General features: G+C 48.7%; 1 protein-coding gene across 8 annotated transcripts in view; it reads left to right on the top strand.

The window, feature by feature from the left end:
• Positions 1-19,359, top strand: part of CLASRP (CLK4 associating serine/arginine rich protein) — a 31,048-nt gene that overhangs the window by 5,488 nt on the left and 6,201 nt on the right. For 6 of the 8 annotated variants that reach the window (XM_087940165.1, XM_026715514.2, XM_087940162.1 and 3 more), the window contains exons 5-16: positions 182-283; positions 389-468; positions 1,330-1,414; positions 3,227-3,372; positions 3,510-3,606; positions 5,495-5,573; positions 6,031-6,104; positions 7,392-7,433; positions 8,740-8,961; positions 11,740-12,009; positions 12,794-12,976; positions 13,917-13,956. In XM_087940165.1, coding sequence (XP_087796291.1) covers positions 182-283; positions 389-468; positions 1,330-1,414; positions 3,227-3,372; positions 3,510-3,606; positions 5,495-5,573; positions 6,031-6,104; positions 7,392-7,433; positions 8,740-8,961; positions 11,740-12,009; positions 12,794-12,976; positions 13,917-13,956 — 1,420 coding nt within the window. Of the gene's footprint in view, positions 1-181; positions 284-388; positions 469-1,329; positions 1,415-3,226; positions 3,373-3,509; positions 3,607-5,494; positions 5,574-6,030; positions 6,105-7,391; positions 7,434-8,739; positions 8,962-11,739; positions 12,010-12,793; positions 12,977-13,916; positions 13,961-15,494; positions 15,552-19,359 lie in introns of all 8 variants that reach the window. The other 2 variants (XM_087940166.1, XM_087940167.1) reach the window with 2 other exon arrangements.

Raw genomic sequence — 19,359 nt, 5'->3', positions numbered from 1 at the left:
ATCAATGTAACGAATATGGTAAATTTTGATTGTAATAGCATAGAGACATCTGTACCCAGATGACACACTGTTTAATGGAAGATGATATGTTTAAGTTAAAAAAAATAAAAGACTTATATATATAAAAAAGAATAAGCATTGTGTGGGATCCCACCCACCTTTTGGTGTTGTGTCCTTCCAGGATGCCTTGGCAGGGGGATACCAACAACATGATTGACCGGTTCGATGTACGGGCGCACCTGGATTACATCCCCATGTATACTCCTCCCCTGCTGAATCCAGTGTAAGGCATTTATTTGTTCCTTGTATACTTTTCCAAGACTTTCTTGCCTGGCGTTTTGCATGCTTAGAATTTTAATTCTGCTCTTTTTCCTCTTATTGCCTCCAGCACTCCCGAGCAGGAATCTGACGAAAGGAAATGCAACTATGAAAGATACAGGGGACTTGTCCAGAACGATTTTGCTGGCAGTAAGTTTTCTTCCATTTTTCTTGCCCTGCTGTAGTGCACAGAGGTTTAAGGAATTGAGGTTGCTTCTCTCCTAGCTCCTCCCAGGCTTGCTCCTCAAACCAAACACCTACATTTTTAATGAATTAATGTGTAGGGTTCATTCCAGCCAGCCTTTAGGGGCAGCAAGTGTGATGACCTGGGGCGTGACACAAAAATAACAAAGTCACAAAAGTAGAATAAATTCCCTTCGATGCCTCCAACTTGGCCCCCAATGTCCAATTATCCTCAGCTGGAGATCAAACTTTTTCCAAAAACAGCCCACAAATGGAGTAAATGCAGTCCGAACCCAAAGTAAAGATAATTAGAAATAAAAAACCCAAACACAAACCACACTGAAGTAATTAACACGCCAGGCCAGGATGATAAATTGCAGACTTTCGAAAGATAACACAGCACCCACAGTTGGGAGGACGCCAACACCCAGATAAGCCTCAACAAAGATAATGCACGCTTTGCTTCCAGCAACGTTGCCATGCGTAGTTTGCCCTTTTAAACAGTCTTTCCAGCTGCAGCCCATGAAGGCGATCAGGGCCCTTTCCTCTCCCGTAAACCACATTGCTCCCTTCTCCGTTCCTCCCTGCGTGCCCTAGGATGAAGAGGGGGTGGCTCTGGGTCTTCCTCTGGATGCCCAGCCGGACTGTGCCTGTCCCCCTTCCACAGCCACTGGAGCCGCACTCCCACTCCCTGTCAGCTGCTCAACCTCCCCCTCAGAATCAGACTCTTAACAAGGGCATGACAGCAAGGCTGAGGGTGGGATTACAGGTATTCCTCAACTTGCAATAATTCATCTCATCTGCTTCCTCTCCATCCCTGTTTTGCAGTCTCGGAAGAACAGTGCCTGTATCAGATCTACATCGACGAGTTGTACGGAGGACTCCAGAAGCCCAACGAGGACGAAAAGAAGAAGTGAGTAACCACGAGGTAGACCCACTTGGGATGTCCCTTGGCTGGGATTCAGACCCTTTTGTGAACTGTGGAATTGTCCTCAGGGCCCTCTGAGCTCCGTTGCTTTCTCGCGGACGTTTCGTTACCCAACTAAGGAACGTCATCCGTGCTGAATAGGATTTATAAACAAAGAGCGAAACCCCTCTCACTTCTGGCACTGATGATGTTCCTTAGTCGGGTCATGAAATGTCTGCAAGAAAGCAAACAAGCTCAGGGAATACTGAGGAGGACCTACAGTCACAAAAGGACCCTCACGGTGCTCGTCCTTCTCTCCCTCCCACCCTCCAGTCTCTGATGAAGTTACCTAGTTGGGTCATGAAACATCTGCAAGGAAGCAACCAATCTCTGAGAGCACTAAGGACCCTATCCTCCTCCTCCTCTTCCTCCTCCTCGCAAACCCCACTTCCTTCTAGTACTGAAGATGTTATCTAGTTCGGTAGTTAAACATTTGCACAATTAAATAATCAAGTTCAGAAAGCACCAAGGACCATACAGTTCTCATTTCCCCCCCTTCCTCCTCCTCCTCCTCCTCCTCCTCCTCCCAGCACTGATAATGTTCCCTAGTTGGGTCATGAAACATCTGCAAGAAAACCACCTAGTTAAGAGAGCACCAGGGATCCCACCATTCAACGCTGAGCTACCAATATTCTCTTCTATCGGTACCTTTTGTGACTCTTCCTCCCCGTTGCTCTCAGCTGCTCTCAGACACTGAATGTTGGGTTGACTTCCTGAAGACGAGACATTTATTTCCACATCTGGTTTGAATGCCGACAGCTGGGGAAGGCAGGGGAGGCTGTATTCTTAACCAGTCTGCGGATTAAAGCTGGTCGAAAAGCAGTATAAAAATCCTTGAGATAAATCGGGCGACAGGTAGAATAGCCGGCACAGATGTCTGCTCTGGGACTCCTGGCAGCCTGATGGGAAAAATGACAGCAGGGTTCCAATATCTCAGGGGCTGCCCCAAAGAAGAGGGAGTCAAGCTATTCTCCAAAGCTCCTGAGGGCAGGACGAGAAGCAACGGGTGGAAACTAATCAATGAGAGAAGCAACTTAGAACTAAGGAGACATTTCCTGAGAGTGAGAACAATTAACCAGTGGAACTGCTTGCCTCCAGAAGTTGTGAATGCTCCAACATGGAAGTTTTTAAGAAAAGATTGGATAACCCTTTGTCTGAAGTGGTGTGGGGTTTCCTGCCTAGGCAGGGGGTTGGACTAGAAGACCTCCAAGGTCCCTTCCCTGTTATTCTATTCTGTTCTATCCTATCCTATCCTGTCCTATTCTATTGCATTATAATTCCTAGAACACTCAGTTTTAATTGCTGCTCCTGTTTGAGACTCTAGAAACAGTTCAGAGAAGAGCAGCCAGGATGATTAGGGGACTGGAGACTAAAACAAACGATGAACGGTTGCAGGAACTGGGCCTGGCTGGTCTAGGGAAGAGAAGGACCAGGGGAGACAGGATAGCAGTGCTCCGATATTTGAGGGGCTGCCACAGGGAGGAGGAAGGGGGTCAAGCTATTCTCCAAAGCACCTGAGGGCAGGACAAGAAGCAATGGATGGAAACTAACCAAGGAGAGAACCAACCTAGATCTAAGGAGAAATTTCCCGAGAACAATTAACCAGTGGAACTGCTTGCCTCCAGAAGTTGTTAAATGCTCCAACACAGGAATTTTTTAAAAAGATGGTGTAGGCTTTCCTGCCTAAGCAGGGGGTTGGACTAGAAGACCTCCAAGGTCCCTTCCCACTGTGTGATTCTATTCTATTCCTCTGTTCAGGTTGGCGGAGAAGAAAGCTTCCATCGGCTACACCTACGAGGACAGCACCGTGGCCGAATTTGAGAACCCGTCCGAGAAGCGAGCAGAGGAGGAGGATTCTGAAGAAGACAGCAACACCGATGAGGACGAAGTGATCCCCGATATTGGTACGCCTCCAGATCGCCTTTTTAGGATCAGGCGTGTTGCAGAAACGGGAGCACGGCAGGGAACGGCTGAGAGATCTGGCAGGCCTGGCTGGATGGGTGGGGGCCACCAACATTCAGCTGCCTTCTGTTGCTTTCAGATGTCGAAGTTGACGTAGACGAGTTGAACCAAGACCAAGTGGCCGATCTGAATAAGCAGGCGACAACTTATGGGATGGCTGAAGGAGATTTTGTCCGGTAAGATTCCTCTCCCCGACCTCACCCCTTTTGGGGGGTGGGGGCAGTTCTGGAGAAGCTCACACGTGATACGTAGGGAGTCCTTGGCGTAGGACTCACAATTGAAGCCAAAATTTCCGTTTGCTAAGCGTAACATTTATTAAGGGAAGTTTGCCCCCTTTTACCTCCTTTCTGGCTACCTTTTTGAAGTGAATTGCTGCGGCGAACAAGTTAGCGACACGGTTGTTAAGTGAAACTGGTGTCAAGCCTGAAATTGGCGTATGTGTAGCCATTTTAGTTAGGCTTAGTAGATATTCTTTTTCTTACTTTCTCTGTGGCAGTCATGGGGTTGACTGCCACTTCCCTAAGGGGGGGACGAGTGGAGATAAGAGTTGTTTAGGTGAGGTGGTTCTTCTTCCCGTGGGAAAACGAGCTGTCCGTGTTGGGGCCGTTGAATTACTTCTGTTGGAGAATGTGACTTTTGGGGGTTGTTTCTACCTTCTGATATTGTGGGGTAATTCCGGGTTGGGTCAGATCCAGAAAACTATGGACTTTTGCCAATTAGATGCTTTCCTAAATAAAAGAAATTGTCTTGGAAGGTGGACTTTGTTCTTTTCTTTTTAAATGGATATTTAACCTGACATCTGGCTTCCCTGTATGTCAGAAAGTCGCAAAAGGAGGTCAAATGACCCCCCACCCCCCCCCGAGACACAGCTACCGTCATAAATGAGTGCATTCCAACTCAGGCTAGTAATACTACGAGTAAATTTGCAGATGATACAACAGTGGTGGGACACGTCTCTGGGGGGGGGATGGGGGGATGAGTCTGCTTACTGAGATGAGGTGGACCAACGGTTGCTTTCATGGTGTGGAGACCATAACTTGGTCCTCAACACCAATAAGACTAAGGAGCTTATAGTGGACTATGGAAGGAACAGATCAGGCTTATCAGGGGAGACCGTGGGGAGCAAGTGGCCAGTTTTAAGTTTCTGGGTGTTACCATTTCTGGGTGTTACCATAAAAGAGGACCTGACCTGGGGCCTCACATTGCAGCCCTGGTCAAAAGGGCCCAGCAGAGATTAGACTACCTGAGACTTCTCAGAAAACAATAACTGAACGAAAAATTGTCAGAGACCTTCTACCGCTTCACCATAGAGAGTATCTTAACTTACTGCAACTTGTGTCTGGTTTGCCAGTTTGCACAGTGGCAGACAGGACAGCACTCCAGAGGGTTAATGTCATTGCCCAGAGGATCCTAGGTTGCCCTCTCCCCTCTTTGGAAGATCTTTATAGTTCCTGCTGCCTTAAGAAAGTTCAAAACATTCTTAAAGATCCATCTCATCCTGGGAACCCTTTTTTTGAACTATTACCATCTGGAAGACGGTATAGGATAATAATAAAAACAAGGACAAATCGGCTGAAAAACAGATTCTATCCCAGGGCAGTAGCTCTGTTGAATTCTACCGTATAGTACACTGAAGATGGTATTTAATTTTGTTGTATGGTGTGCAATGACAATTAAACTAAACTAAACCCGAGTCAGTTGCCAAGCATCTGAATTTTGATCACGTGACTGTGCGGATGCTGTAACGTTATAATTGTGAAAGTCACTTTTTCCAGTGATGATGTAAGTTTGGTCACGAAAGGAACTGTTGTAAGTTGAAGAACTACCTGTACTAGCAGTCAAAGCAAACTGATAGTAGATAAAAATCAGTGGAATTCATGGTGGGCTAGATTATATCTCTTGTGGACACGAAGAGACTCAAGGCTGATGACATGTTTGACACCTCCCTCCCCTGGCTCAGCCTAGTCACCTACTCAAACCACAGTTCTGGGCATACATTTCTAGGGTTACCCTCTGAGTAAGCACCCCCTTTTTCTTCAATGCCCTCTTTTCTTTTTCTGGAAGGATGTTGCGGAAGGACAAAGAGGAGGCGGAAGCTATCAAACACGCCAAAGCTCTGGAGGAAGAAAAGGCCATGTATTCGGTAAGGAAGTGGAAGTCTAGAATAGGAATAGGGATGGAATAGAATAGAGCAGAGAGAAGAGGAAACAGTTGGGAAGGGACCTTGGAGGTCTTCTAGTCCAGCTCCCCCACTCAGGCAGGAAACCCTGGCTTAGACTATTGCAGACGAATGTTTGTCCAATCTCTTAAAACCGTTCAGCGTTGGAACATCCACAATTTCTGGAGGCAAGTTGTTCCATAGGTTAATTGTGCTCAGTGTTGGGAAATTTCTCCTTGGGCCTAGGCTGTTCTCTTCATTTGATGGAGGGGAGGATCGTGTCCAATGCTTCTCACTTCTGACTCGTCTAAAATCCTCCCCGATGCAAAAAGTTGGGGACATTTCCCCTCGTCCACGGCTGGTCCACCGGGGAGCAGTGATGCTAGGCCCCCTCAGAGCCTGGGGCCTTTCTTTGCTCTCTCACATCTGCCTTCTCTTCCAGGGTCGTCGCTCCAGGCGGCAAAGGAGGGAATTCCGAGAGAAGCGTTTGAAAGGAAGGAAGATCAGCCCTCCGAGGTAGGCCTTTCGGAAGTTGGGCCCCTTCCACCGTTGGCTGCCCTCGAGTCTCTGCGGGCGGGTGGAATTTCCAGGATCTTTTTTTTCTGGAGGGAGACCAACACTAAGCTGCCGTTCATAAGTGGTGGATTATGGGTAGGAGAACCCCAAAGGTGCTTTGTCAAGAGGCAACTGGGCTTTCTGGTTTTTCTTTCGAGATGTTTTGCTTCTCGTCCAAGAAGCTTCCTCAGCTCAGAGTTGAAGATATGAACTCTGAATCGATGTTACGAATCGATGAACGAACATAGATAGCTCATTCCCCACCATCCAGTCAGAGCCGAAGAAGCTTCTTGGAGGAGAAGCGAAATGTCTTCCAAGCAAAACCAAGAAAGTCCAGTTGCCTCTTGAAAAAACACCTTTGGGACAACCAGGACCTGGATGACTGAGAATCTTCATACCGTTTCTCCAAAAAAAATACAATTACCCTGAAAGTAAGTCCTAGCTTGACTTTTACACGTGCGCCCAATATAAGCCCTATCCCCAAAATAAGCCCTAATTAAGATCCCGCCCACTCCAGGGTGCACGGGTAAAAATTAAGCTAGGGTGGAGATGGAGGGGTGGAGCTGCCCTACTACTTACCTTTGGACAGGTGTAGCCAGGCCTTGCACACCCCGGCACCTGCCTTGCCAGCCCATTTCTTCTGCAGTCAGCAAGGCTTTCCTGAAGGCCTCTGTAGTGGATAACAAAGCTCTGGATCGATCCAGAGCTCTGGTATTGGCTGCAGAGGCCTTCAGGAAAGACTTGCCGGCCGCAGAAGAAGAAGTTCCTGAAGGCCTGTGATACCAAAAAGGAGGCCTGGGAGCGACACACACACAAGTGAGGTTAGTCAGTTGATGACATCACCCGAAAAGAAGACCTGGTGCCTTTTTTGGGTGTCAAAAAGATATAAGACAGGGTCTTATTTTGGGGGAAACACGGTAGCTCATACTCCACTATCCAGTCAGAGCTGAAGCTTCTTGGATGAGAAGCGAAACATCTTCAAAGAAAAAACAGGAAGTCCAGGTGCCTCTTGAAAAAAGCACCTTTGGGATCAACCGGGACCCGGAGGATCTCCATAGATATCTGTAGGAGAGCTAGTCTAAGAAATTCACGTCATAAGGGATAGATTTTTTTAAAAAAAAGATATTTTCTGCACTGGGCGTGAAGTTGCTGGTGAAACGAAAGGCAGGAGGCTACAGCTCAGTTTTGCAAACCTTTCCGTGGTGCACGGAGGACGTTTCGTTCTCACAGTCTTCTCTCATTTTACAGTTATGCGCGGAGAGACAGTCCCACCTACGATCCCTACAAACGGTGAGTGAAGACAACCGCTCTGCTTTGGGGTGTGGTGGGGTGGGGTGGGGTGAAATCCCTTGGTTCTCCTGTGGATCAGTGAAGGGGAAGTTACTAGTGTGTGAAAACAAGAGTCAACGCCGCTCCTTTCTAGCAGTGATGTTGCTTAATTTGGTAATGCAAAGTCTGCAAGAAAACCATGAACCCCAAAGAGGATCGAGGATGCCACAATCATCCCCTCCTCCTCCTCCTCTTCCTCCCCCACTCCCCCCATTCCTTTGTAGCACTGATGATGTTACCGAATTGGGTAACAAAACACCTTAAAGAAAACCACCAAGCTCAGAGAGCACCAAAGACCCCACAGTCCTCCTCCTCCTCTTAACTTCTCCACAAACTTTGCTCCTAGCACTGATGATGTTACCTAGTTGGGTCATAAAATGTCTGCAAGAAAGCAAGCAAGCTCAGAGAGCACCCCTACAGTCCTCTTCCTCCTCCTTCCCCATCTCCGCTTCAGCCTCCTCCCTCTCCTCCGCCTCCTTTTCCCCGCTTCTTCTCCAGTAACACCTCCACCACCACCACCACAGAAGACCCACGCCCTCCTAACCCTGATGATGTTAGCTAGGTGGGTCATGAAACATCTGAGCACCACCCAGCTCAAGAGAGCTCCAAAGCTCCCTCCGTTCCACCTGGGATCCACTGAAGAACTGCTCCGGACTGGGATTAGCCTCTCTCTCTCTCTCTCCCTCTCTCTCTCCCTCCCTCTCTTTCCCTCCCTCTCTCTCTCTCTGTTCTGTCCTGGCCGAAGTTTCCGAAAGCAAACAGAGATAAACTCCAAAACTGAAATGTTGGCGGCTTTATTCCACAAATAACCCTCTTTGCAGCCAATTAGTCCAATAAATCAGAGTGTAATCATCACACTAACTCCTTCGAACTTTTGCCTTGTGCAAAGGCAAAAGCCATTTGAAACCAGGCTTATATTCCCTAGAGGGAGGGGCCATTAATTCTCATTGTTACTCCCGAGTTGCCTGTGCTGCTCTTCCATGAATCGTCCTGCTCTCGCTCACACCCAGCACAGGCTTCTCCAGAACATCTTCCTGATTGCTGCCGGCGAACCACAACACTCTCCCTCCCTCCCTCCCTCCCTTTCCCTCCCTCCCTCTCCCTCCCTCCTTCCTTCCCTCTCTTTCCCTCCCTCCCTCTCTCCCCCCCTCTCCCTCCCTCCCTCCCTCCCTCCCTCTCTCTCCCTCCCTCCCTTTTCCCCTCCCTCTCTCTCTCTCTCTCTCCCTCTCTCTCTCTCTCTCGTGACCGCCATGCCTTCCTCCCACAGATCCCCCTCGGAATCCAGCTCTGAGTCTCGTTCCCGCTCTCGCTCGCCTTCCCCCGGTCACGAAGAGAAGATCACCTTCATCACCAGCTTCGGGGGCAGCGATGAAGAAGCCGCTGCTTCTCAAGCCGCGGGAGCCCCTCGGAAAACGCCCCCCCTCAACAAGCCACGCTCCGGCCAAGCGCAGCAGGGCAGCGTTCCGGCAGGTCATAGCGCCTCCTCCCGGTCGGTAACTTTTGCACCCGCCTGGCCTTTCCCAAACCTTAAAGGTCGAGAGATTTGCTTTTTTGACGTCCATCCGCCCCGAATTGCTTGGTCTGGTCCCGGCCGGGTTAGGGGAGCCGCGTTGCCCTTGGTCACTCCGGCAGGCCAATTCTTTGCCCAAATGATCCTTTCATGATGGAATCTGGTCAGGGATCAGAAAAGAGAAGTTATGGGCGGGCTCTTGTCCCATGAGAGGTTTCCTGCATCCACCTGTAGCTTCCTGGAAGGAGAGACAGGGTTCGGGATCCTTGTACGGTTGCCTTAATTTTGGAGGGATGCCCTGGAATTACAGTTGGGAGAATCCTTTGGCCTGGGAAGTTGATTGACTGCAAATTAAATCCCAGCCTATTCCATCCGGCCGATTGTGCAGTGATTGCTGCTCGCTCTCCCCACTAGCATTATTACGCTACCGATAGTACTTTGACCCACCTTGTGAAAGATTTAAGCCCTCTCAGTGGGCACGCGTGCCGTCCCTAGCTGCTTTTGGGGTTTCTGGCGTGCATGTATGCACTGGCCAGCTGGTCTCCAAAAACAGGTCGTTTTCTGGGCCATTTTTCAGGGCGTTTTTCAGGCGTTTTCTGGGCCATTTTGGGGCTGTTTTCAGGACGTTTTTGGCCTGAAAAACAGCTGGAAAATGGCCCTGAAAAATGGCCAAAACAGGCCATTTTGGGGGCCACTTCCAGACCAAGAACAGCCTGAAAAACACCCCCCAAAATGGCCCAAAACAGCCCCCCAAATGGCCAAAAAAGAGACATGCACTCACCCATCAACTGATCAACTGGTTTTCCGGTGCTCTGGCATGCGCCCATGCATAGGCAGGCACAAGTTCTGGTTTGGGCACTCGGTGCCAAAAAGTTTTGCCATCGCTGACTTAAACGTTCTGATTTGACTTACAGTTAGTCCTCGACTTAACGGCCACAACTGAGCCCAGCCTTTACGTTGGTCAGCGAGGAACGGGTTATGAATTTTGCCCCATTTTTACGACCCCTCTGGCTACATTTCTTCAGCTGAACCGCTGCCGTTGTTAAATGGGTAACGCAGTCGTTCAGTGAATCCGGCTTCCCCATCGACCTGTGTTGGTCAGAAGGTCACTTAAAAGATGACCATGTTCCCCCCTCCCCGGGGGACACTGCAGACCGTTGTAAATGTGAACCCGTTGCCAAGCACCCAGGTTTTGATCACACGACCGGAGTGTGTGTGTGTGGTGCAACGATCATAAGTGCAAACAAGGGGTGCAAGCCTTTTTTTTTTCAGTGCCGTTGTAACTCTGAGCGGCCGCTAAAACGAATGGTCGAGGATTACCTGTATTTTATTTCTCTCTCGATAAAATGTTATCAAGAAAAACTTAAGGAGTCACACAATTGTGGCAGAGCAGCAAACGGCAATAAATAGTCACGTGCCATCGAGCCTTTTGTCAGCAGGACCAAAGCTTGGGAAAATTAGCTTTTCAAGACCTTTTGAGGGGATTCTGAATGAACCCCCCCCCATTCTTGGACAGCATGGCCACTGGCTTGGGGGTGGGGGGGGTAGGGAAGGGGAAACTTAATTTATATTTAGTTGGAAGCTGCGGGAACTTTCGGAGTCGGCTCGATGTCAGCGTTCCCACGTAATACACCCGTAGAAAGCAGAACTCCGAGGCAGGCAGATTACTCAAAAGAACAGTTTTATGGGATACATCCTATTGGCACAAACTGGTGAAAACCGACTCTGAGATTTCTCGCGGCTTTCACCTAATTAAAAAGTAAAAGTTTCCCCTTCTCCCCCCCACCCCAAGTCACTGGTATCCAATCCAGGTGCTGGTTGGTTGCTTGGTTACTTGCTCCTCCTCTGGCCAGCCACCTGTGAGAATGTCCTTGGTTCCCACGGGAAAATTTTATTGTTTTGGCTACAAAACCCTATCTCACTATTTCCTCCCCCCTCCCACCATTGTGTGGGGCAAATCCTGAAGCCTCCAAGATGGCCGCAGCTAGGTTCACTTCAGGGTTGACATTTACACTGTTGGAATTTCCCCCCCTTGTCCTCTTTGAGGTCTTGTGGCAAACGATAATAAACTCTTGCAGAGGTCCCCCTCTCTTAGGGTAGGTTCCCATGCACTATTTTTTATTTGATTTTGAACTAAGCCTCCTTTCCCTGGCCGTTTTGAAAGCTTAAAGCTGGGATCTGCAATCTTGGCAACTTTTAAGACTGTTGGACTTCAGCTCCCAGAATTCCCCTGACCCAGCATGGTTGGTTGGGGAATTCTGGGCGTTGGAAGTCCAACAAATCTTAAAATAGCCCAGCTTGGAGACCTCTGGTTTAAAGGGAGCATTTCCTCCCTTTAAAAATAAAACGGGGAATTCTCAACGACGGGAGGACAGGTGCCCCGGACACCCTGAGCTGGAGGCTCGAAATTCCGTCCCCTTTGAGCAGCGAGATCTTGCAGCCCACCAACCTCCCCCTGCCTGTTGCACTTAGGCCGAACCGAACGTGGTGTGGAAGCCAGCGGGGTCTTCCCAACCCTTCCTGTCTCCAGGAAGCGGGCGCCCTGAAGAAGACAGAGAAGGCGGGGAAGCGAAGGGCAACCCGGCCCGTTGCAGACGACCGAGCCGTGGCCGTTAATTCGGAAGCATATTTCCCCTCCTCCTTTTGGGGAATGTCCGGCGGGATTAGACCTTGGCAGTTGGGGACGTCCTTCGGCCTTTCTCCGCCGCTGCCAGTCTCCTGTGTGACCAGCTAGCATCCTGCCTCTCCTCCTTCCAGGCGACGCTCCACCTCCTCCTCCTCCTCCACCTCCTCCTCCTCTTCCTCGTCCACTTCCTCCTCCTCCACCTCGCAGTCCAGCTCGCGGTCCCATCGGACAAGCAGCTACCACAGGACTGGCGGTTACAGCCGCTCCCGCAGCCACAGGTATTCCCGGTCCCACAGCAGGACCAGGCGGTACTCGGCCGGAGGCTCTCGAGATGGACGACGACACTCCAGGTCGCGGTCGACAGAGCGGGGCTGGCGTTACGGCTCTCGACGCAGATCCAGGTCAGTGAGCCAAGCAGCGGGAGAAAGGGTGCCCCTGTGTACCATTTTTTTGGAGGGGGGTGGCAAGGGTAGACGTGTCACAATGCAGGGATATCCAACCTTGGCAACTTTTAAGATGTCAGGATTCCGGCAATTCCCCCCAATTAAATCATCTCGAGCCAAACTTCCAAAACTAAACAGGATTTATTAGGAGTTAATGTGCCAGCACTGCCTGGGTGCGGCCTCCTCTGGGACACATAATTTATTGTCACCCTTGACCCTGGTTTCCTCCACCACCCCCTGGGTGTATCGTAATTCATATTCTCCAATGGGACACATCCATAGCCCAGAGTCATCAATCATGCTCTCCAGTTAGAATTTTGCCTAGCAGAAACGTCAGTCACCTAGTTACAATCTCTGAAAAACTATGCATGGAATGCACTTTCTATTTCGAAACTGCCTCACTGCTCTTTCCAACCCCTTTCCCCATTTCCCTTTCTGTTGGCAACTCTGAAACGGGCATAGAAGTGTTTTATGAGTTGACATAAGACTTGCGGACTTCAACTCCCAGAGTTCCTCAGGCAGCCATGCTGGATGGAGAATTCTGGGAGTTGAAGTCCGCAAGCTTTAAAAGTTGCCAAGGGCGGACATCCCTGCTTGGCTAGCAGAGGAATTCTGGGAGTTGAAGTCCTGAAGTCTTAAAAGTTGCCACAGGTGGACATCCCTGCTTGGCTGGCAGGGGAATTCTGGGAGTTGAAGTCCACGAGTCCCTTGGTCTAATGCAAGGCTCTTCCCTCATCCCCAGGAGCCATTCCCGGTCTGGGGACCATTATCGGTGGAGCAGTGGCAGAGGAGGGAGGCACTGGAGCAGCAGCCGCAGCAGCCAAAGTGAGAGTGAATCGCGGAGCCGCAGCCGGTCAGTGTCTCCAGCCAGAGAGAAAATTCTGAGGCCTGTGGCTTCGCCTGCTGTAGGGGAGAAACTGAAAAAGTGAGCGTGCGGTTTCGTTTATTTTTATTTCATGTATTTGTTTGTACCCCACCTTGATGGCTTTTATAGAAAACTCAAGGGAGCAAGCATATTTAATAAGCTCAGAGAGCACCAAGGACCCCTCAGTCTTCGTCCTCCTCCCCTTTCTCCCCTTTTCCACTTGCAAACCGCTTCTTTGAAGCACTGATGATGTTACCTAGATGGGTCGTGAGATGTCTACAGAAAAACCACCAAGCTCAGAGGGTGCTGAGGACCCCCCACAGTTCAACCCTGAGCTACAAATATTCAGTTCTATCAGTGCCTTTTAAAAGACACTTAAAAACAAAAAAATACGCCATCGGTGTAGTTTTGTGATGGCTGCTGCATTTTGCATCCATTAAAGCTTCCACGTGCCCTTTAAAAGGTGGTCTTAATTCCCACCGTGGATGAAGGGCTGGAAAAACGGACGAACCTAGCAGAGAGAATCTAAATTGGCCGCTTTAATCAAAGCAAAACAACGCATTCCACTCTATTCCTCCCTGGAAGCGGCTTCTGGATTTTGTGCTTGAGATGGAAGAAAGCAAAACCGTTGACCTTGGGTTTTTACAGATTAGATAAGTTTGTTCTAGAAGTGGCTAGTCCATATTAACCTGCAACAGGTTGAGGCTGTAATGTTACTGTCTTATTCTACTGCACTAAAGAGAGAGTCAGAGGTCAATATTTTTCTCTTCTTTTTTTCCTTTTTTTTCCCCCTTTCTGTTTTTTTTTTTTAATTTTCCTTTGTATTTTATATCTTGGAAAGCTTAATAAAACGATTACTAAAATAAAGGATTGGCTCCCTTAGGACTTGTTGAGTTAGTCACCGGAAGGCATGTCCGTTGCTCGCTCAGAGGAATGAATCCCCAGTCTGGCATCCATCATTTGATTGACACCTGTCTCCCTCTCTCTCTCTCTCTTTTAGGGCTGAAACTGCTGGTGGTAAAGAGACAGGAGCTGCCAAAGTCAGTAAGAATTTAAACCTCACCTCTTTAATTCCCACCACTGCAGAAAAACAAAAGACTCGGGGGAAACCATAGACATTGCAGGAAAAGTGTGCATTGTGGGGGCCTTTGTTCGTTTCGTATTTAGTGAAGGGTGGAGATAGAACTGAACTGAATCGCCCGTGTCGGGAGGGCCCATAAAATGCAAGCCTGTTTGCTATCCGAAGATGGTTAGGCAGCTTCCCTTGTCATATTCAAGCCTACATTTGCTTCAAGAACAAAATAGTTGGTTGTTTCATCCAATCTTCAAATAACAGAATTAACAGAGTCGGAAGGTACTTTGCAGTCTTCTACCGGGTTTCCCCCCCAAAATAAGACCCTGTCTTATATTGGTTTTGGCTACCAAAAAAAGGCATCGGGTCATATTTCTGAGGGATGTCATCCACTGATTTAACCTCACTTGCACGAGTTGCCCCCGGCCTCCTTTTCGCTGTCAGAGGCCTTCAGGAGCAACTTCTGCTGCTGCCAGTAAGGGTTTCCTGAAGGCCTCTGCAACTGATCGTGGAGCTCTGGATCGATCCAAAGGTTTGTTATCAGCTACAGAGGCCTTCAGGAAAGCCTGACTAGCAGCAGAAGAAATGGGCCGTGAAGGCAAGTGTCGGAGTGTGCGAGGCCTGGCTATGACTGTCCACAGGTAAGTAGTTGGGCAGCTCCAGCCCCCCTTATCCCCACCCTAGCTTAATTTTTACTTATGCACTCGAGTGGGTGGGATCTTAATTAGGGCTTATTTTGGGGGGAGGGTAGGGCTTATATTGGGCTCGTGTAAAAAAAAATCAAACTAGGACTTACTTTCAGGGTAGGTTGTATTTTCAGAGAAACTGGGTAGTCCAGACAGCCCCCCCAAACCTTTTAGGCACCACAGACTCTCTGGAGAGAGGTTTTTCCGTGGACCGGAAGGGCCGTGGTTTCGAGTGCTGTCTCCATTGTGCAGATGGGGCTTTGCTTATTTCCACAACCTGGTTTTGGGCATACCGCGGACTGGTGCTGGTCCACGGACTGGAGGTTGGGGACCGCTGTTCTACTCCAACCTCCTGTACAGGCAGGAAGACCCCCTATCTCCAACCGTGGCCACTTGAATAAGACTTGTGGACTTCAACTCCCAGAGTTCCTCAGCCAGCCATTCTGGATGGAGAATTCTGGGAGTTGAAGTCCGCAAGTTGCCAAGGTTGGAGACTACCATTCCAGACAAGTCCAGGCTGTCCAGTCTCTTCATAGAAACCTCCAGGGTTCGGGCACCCACACCTTCTGGTGGCGAGTCGTTCCACTGGTTCATTCTTCTCACTGTCAGGAAATTTTCTCAGATTATCCACCTACAAGTATGAAATCAGTTTAGATTAGAATGAAGAATTTTCTGGAAGGATGATCTTGAGTGCCAAGCTGAAGGGCTGCAAAATTTAAAAAATAATAAAATAAAATAGCGAGATCCCTGGGGATTCACAATGGGAGGGCAACTTGCTTCCAAGCCTGTTAAAATGAAAATCGTTTTTTTTTCCCCTTAGCTTGTTGGTTCATTTGCGTCAAAAGCACCGTGGATCAAAATTGGGCATGCTCCACAGGTAGTCCTCGACTTACAATGGTCCATTTAGTGGCTGTTTGAAGTTACCGATACCGGTGACAAAAAGGGACAGACGGCCGGTTTTCACACTTAAACGACCATTGCAAGCATCCCCGTGGTCACGCATATCCGAGTTCAGATGCTTGGCAAAATGGTTCCTATTTACGACAGTAATGTGGTCCCCTTTGGCGACGGGGAAGTCTACAGGGAAGCCACATTCACTTAACAACAGTGTTACTGATGGAACAATTGCAGCGCTTCGCTTAACCACAGCCGGAAAGGCCGCAAAATGGGGTCAATGTGTTGCTTAGCCACGGAAATTCGGGCCTCAATTGCTGCGGTCGTAAGTCAAGGACTACCTGTACCCAGCAGCTTCGAATTACTTACCTGTGTACCAGTGGTGGGATTCAAGGTTTTTTTACTACCCGTTCTGTGGGCATGGCTTGGTGGGCATGGCAGGGGAAGGATACTGTAAAATCTCCATTCCCTCCCCACCCCATTAACCTGCTTTCCAGCTCCATTCTCCTATGCAGGGCAACAAAAGGAGACCCAGCCAATCAGCTGGGACTCGATGGGAGGCGGAGCATAGATGGGGCGGGGCTAGTCAGAGGTGGCATTGGCCGATTCTCTGAACTCAGAAATCCGCTATTGGTTCTCCAGAACTGGTCGAACCGGCAGAATAGAATAGGAATAGGAATAGGAATAGGAATAGGAATAGGAATGGAATGGAATGGAATGGAATGGAATGGAATGGAATAGAATAGAATAGAATAGAATAGAATAGAATAGAATAGAATAGAATAGAATAGAATAGAATAGAATAGAATAGAATAGAATTGAATTGAATTGAATTGAATTGAATTGAATTGAATTGAATTGAATTGAATTGAATTGAATTTGTCTTGGTGCAAATATTCTCAGTATACATAAAAGAAAAGCTACATTCGTCAAGAGTCAAGAATCATAAGGTGCAACACTTAATGATAATCATAGGGTACAATAAGCAGTCAAATCATAGTAGGAAACAGTCAATATAAATCGCTAGGATACAAGCAACAGTTATGGAAATACAGTCACAAGTGGGAGGGGATGGGTGATAAGGAGTGATGAGAAGATTAATAGTAGTGCAGACTTTGTAAATAGTTGGACAGTGTTGTGGGAATTAGTGGTTTAGCAGATTGATGGCTTTCGGGGGGAAACAGTCCTTGTGCCTAGTTGTTCTGGTGTGCAGGGCTCTATAGCGTCGTTTTGAGGGAAGGAGTTGAAACAGTTTATGTCCGGGATGTGAGGGGGTGTGTAGATATTTTCACAGCCCGCTTTTTGACTCGTGTAGTACACAGGCCCTGGATGGAAGGCAGGTTGGTAGTAATTGTTTTTTTTTCTGCAGTCCTAATTACTCTCTGGAGTCTCTGTCTGTCCTGTTGGGTTGCAGAACCAAACCAGACAGTTACAGAGGTGCAGAGGACAGACTCCATCATTCCTCTGTAGAACCGGATCCGCAGCTCCTTGGGCTTGGGATACCACCTCTGTTACGTACAATCCTAGGCTTAGTAAGCCCCATCCTGTTCTTTTTCAGCAAGGGCTAGTGGCGAGAAGTAGCCAACATTGGTTTGACTGGCACAGTGGCAGGTGGGCCTTTCCTTGCTTTCAGGCAGGCCCCCATTGCTGCCAACCCCAAACCGGCCTCTGGCTGCCAAGGAAAAGGTTTGTGTCCCACCGTCAAGCTGGCTGTGGGTGTTTGGGGAAGCACTTTTGGCAAGCAAGGAGCCTCCCCTTCCACAAGGGGAGAATTGAATTCTGTCTTGAAAGTGGAAGGGGCGGGGGAGGCTTGTCAATTCAAAGTCAAAATCCTCCCATTGGTTGACCTGAGTTAAACCCGCAGAGCCAAAGTCATTTAAGGCCTCCAGAAATCATCGCGGTCTAATCCGGAGGCTTCGTGTCTCCTTTAAATAGATCCTTAGAGGAGATCCACAGTCCTGCTTTTTCTCCCAGGATCATTTGGCAACAGGTGGTAGCATTTATTTTATTTTATTTTTACTTTTACCCCCCAAGATCACTTGGCAACAGGTGGTAGCATTTATTTTATTTTATTTTTACTTTTACCCCCCAAGATCACTTGGCAACAGGTGGTAGCATTTATTTTATTTTCACTTTATTTCATTTCATTTTTCATTTCTATTCTACTTATTTCATTTCATTTCATTTCTCGTTCCTGTTCTATTCTGTATTCTATTTATTTTATTTTATTTTACTTATTTTATTTTTATTTTTCCAAGATCATTTGGCACTAGGTGATAGCGTTTTATTTTATTTTATTTCCATTTTGTTTTTATTTTATTATTTTATTTAATTTTACTTTTTTCCCAAGATCACGTGGCACCAGGTGGCAGTATGTATGTATGTATTTATTTGTTTGTTTGCTTATTTATACGGAAATTTGTATCGCTGCCCGATTTAATGACTCAGGGAGTCTTGCAAGGATAAAAGCCTAATACAAGAACAATAAAAAAGCAATAACTCTCACCCAACCTTTAGTGACAACACTTAAATGACCCACCAGTTGGGCTTCGTCCCACTCGGGGGGCCCACTGGCACAAGCGCGTCTTCACAGCTTTTGCAAAAGAGTGTGAAAGTGTGTGTGTATGTGGGTCGATCTTAATCTCCATAGCGGTGGGGTTCTACAGCAGGGGTCCCCAACCTTCGGGCTGCGGCTCACTCCCGGGGCGCGGAAGCGGTGGGCAATGAGCGCGCGCAGCTCCGTTTGCGCGAGAAGCAGGCAGGCGAGTAAGTATGAGCAGCTCCGTTTCTGCAAGCGGTGTGGGCGCGTGTGCCCCTCCCCCACTTGCGCCAAGGGAACCGCAGGCGCGCCTTCGCCCACCGCTCCCACGGAACCATCCCCCTTCGCCCAAGGTCCATAAAATCAACGGGGAAAGCCAGGTTCCCCGACCAACCGTGTTACTAACCTAGCAGCTGCAGCGATTTGACGTCACAAATGCGGTCGTCAAATCGCGGCAAACTTCACTTCCCAAATGTCTGACTTGGCCACAGAAGCGTTGGGCTCAATTTTGGGCGTAGGTTAAGGGCTACCTGCATCGCGGGCGCCCCCTGTCACATCTTAGTTGAAAAGAGCCCTGTTGATTTGCTATCACACACACACACACACACACACACACTGTGTTTTCCCCAGATTAGGTGAGAACGAACGTATCCTCTGGAATTCCCTAGTTGAGGATGTTCCAGACAGGAGTGAGCTTCAAAAAAATTTAGCAACAGGTTCTCTGCCCGGTTGCTGGGCGGGTGTGGCCATAGTGGATGTGGCCTAGTTGACCTCCTGCACCACAAACGGGGGGAAGGGGGGTGTTTTCGCCCTCCCTGAGCCCTGCACTTAAACCTGGCATCCAAAATGCCCCCCGTGAAGACTCCGGGGAGGGGAGGAGAGGGGAGGACGGGGCCAGCCAGGGGTGGGATTTACCGGTTCACTGAACCAGTAATTTAAAAAATGATAAAATTAGATACCGGTTGTGCCTGAGCCTGGGGGGTGGGTGGGTGGGTGTAGCAGTCCCACCCCTGATTCCAGGTATATTGAGTGGCAGCTCTCAAATGGTTGGCTAGGATTGGCTCAGCGAATGGTTAGAGTCAGCTTCAGGTAGACGGGTTTTAAAAAGTCGGGATCGATTCGGTGCCAAATTCCTGGTCGGGAGGGCGGGGGAGATGGATGTTGCTTTGATCCCTGCGGAAGACGGAAACGTAACGTGAGTCAGAGGGCTGCAGACAGGACAGGAAAAAACGTCTGAAAAGCAAAACAAGGC

This window comes from Pseudonaja textilis, chromosome 10, assembly GCF_049901715.1.
Source record: "Pseudonaja textilis isolate UNSWEBS1 chromosome 10, rPseTex1.2, whole genome shotgun sequence".
Lineage (NCBI taxonomy): Eukaryota > Metazoa > Chordata > Lepidosauria > Squamata > Elapidae > Pseudonaja > Pseudonaja textilis.
Note: the sequence above shows the minus strand (reverse complement) of the source record. Positions and strands in the feature narration are given on the sequence as shown.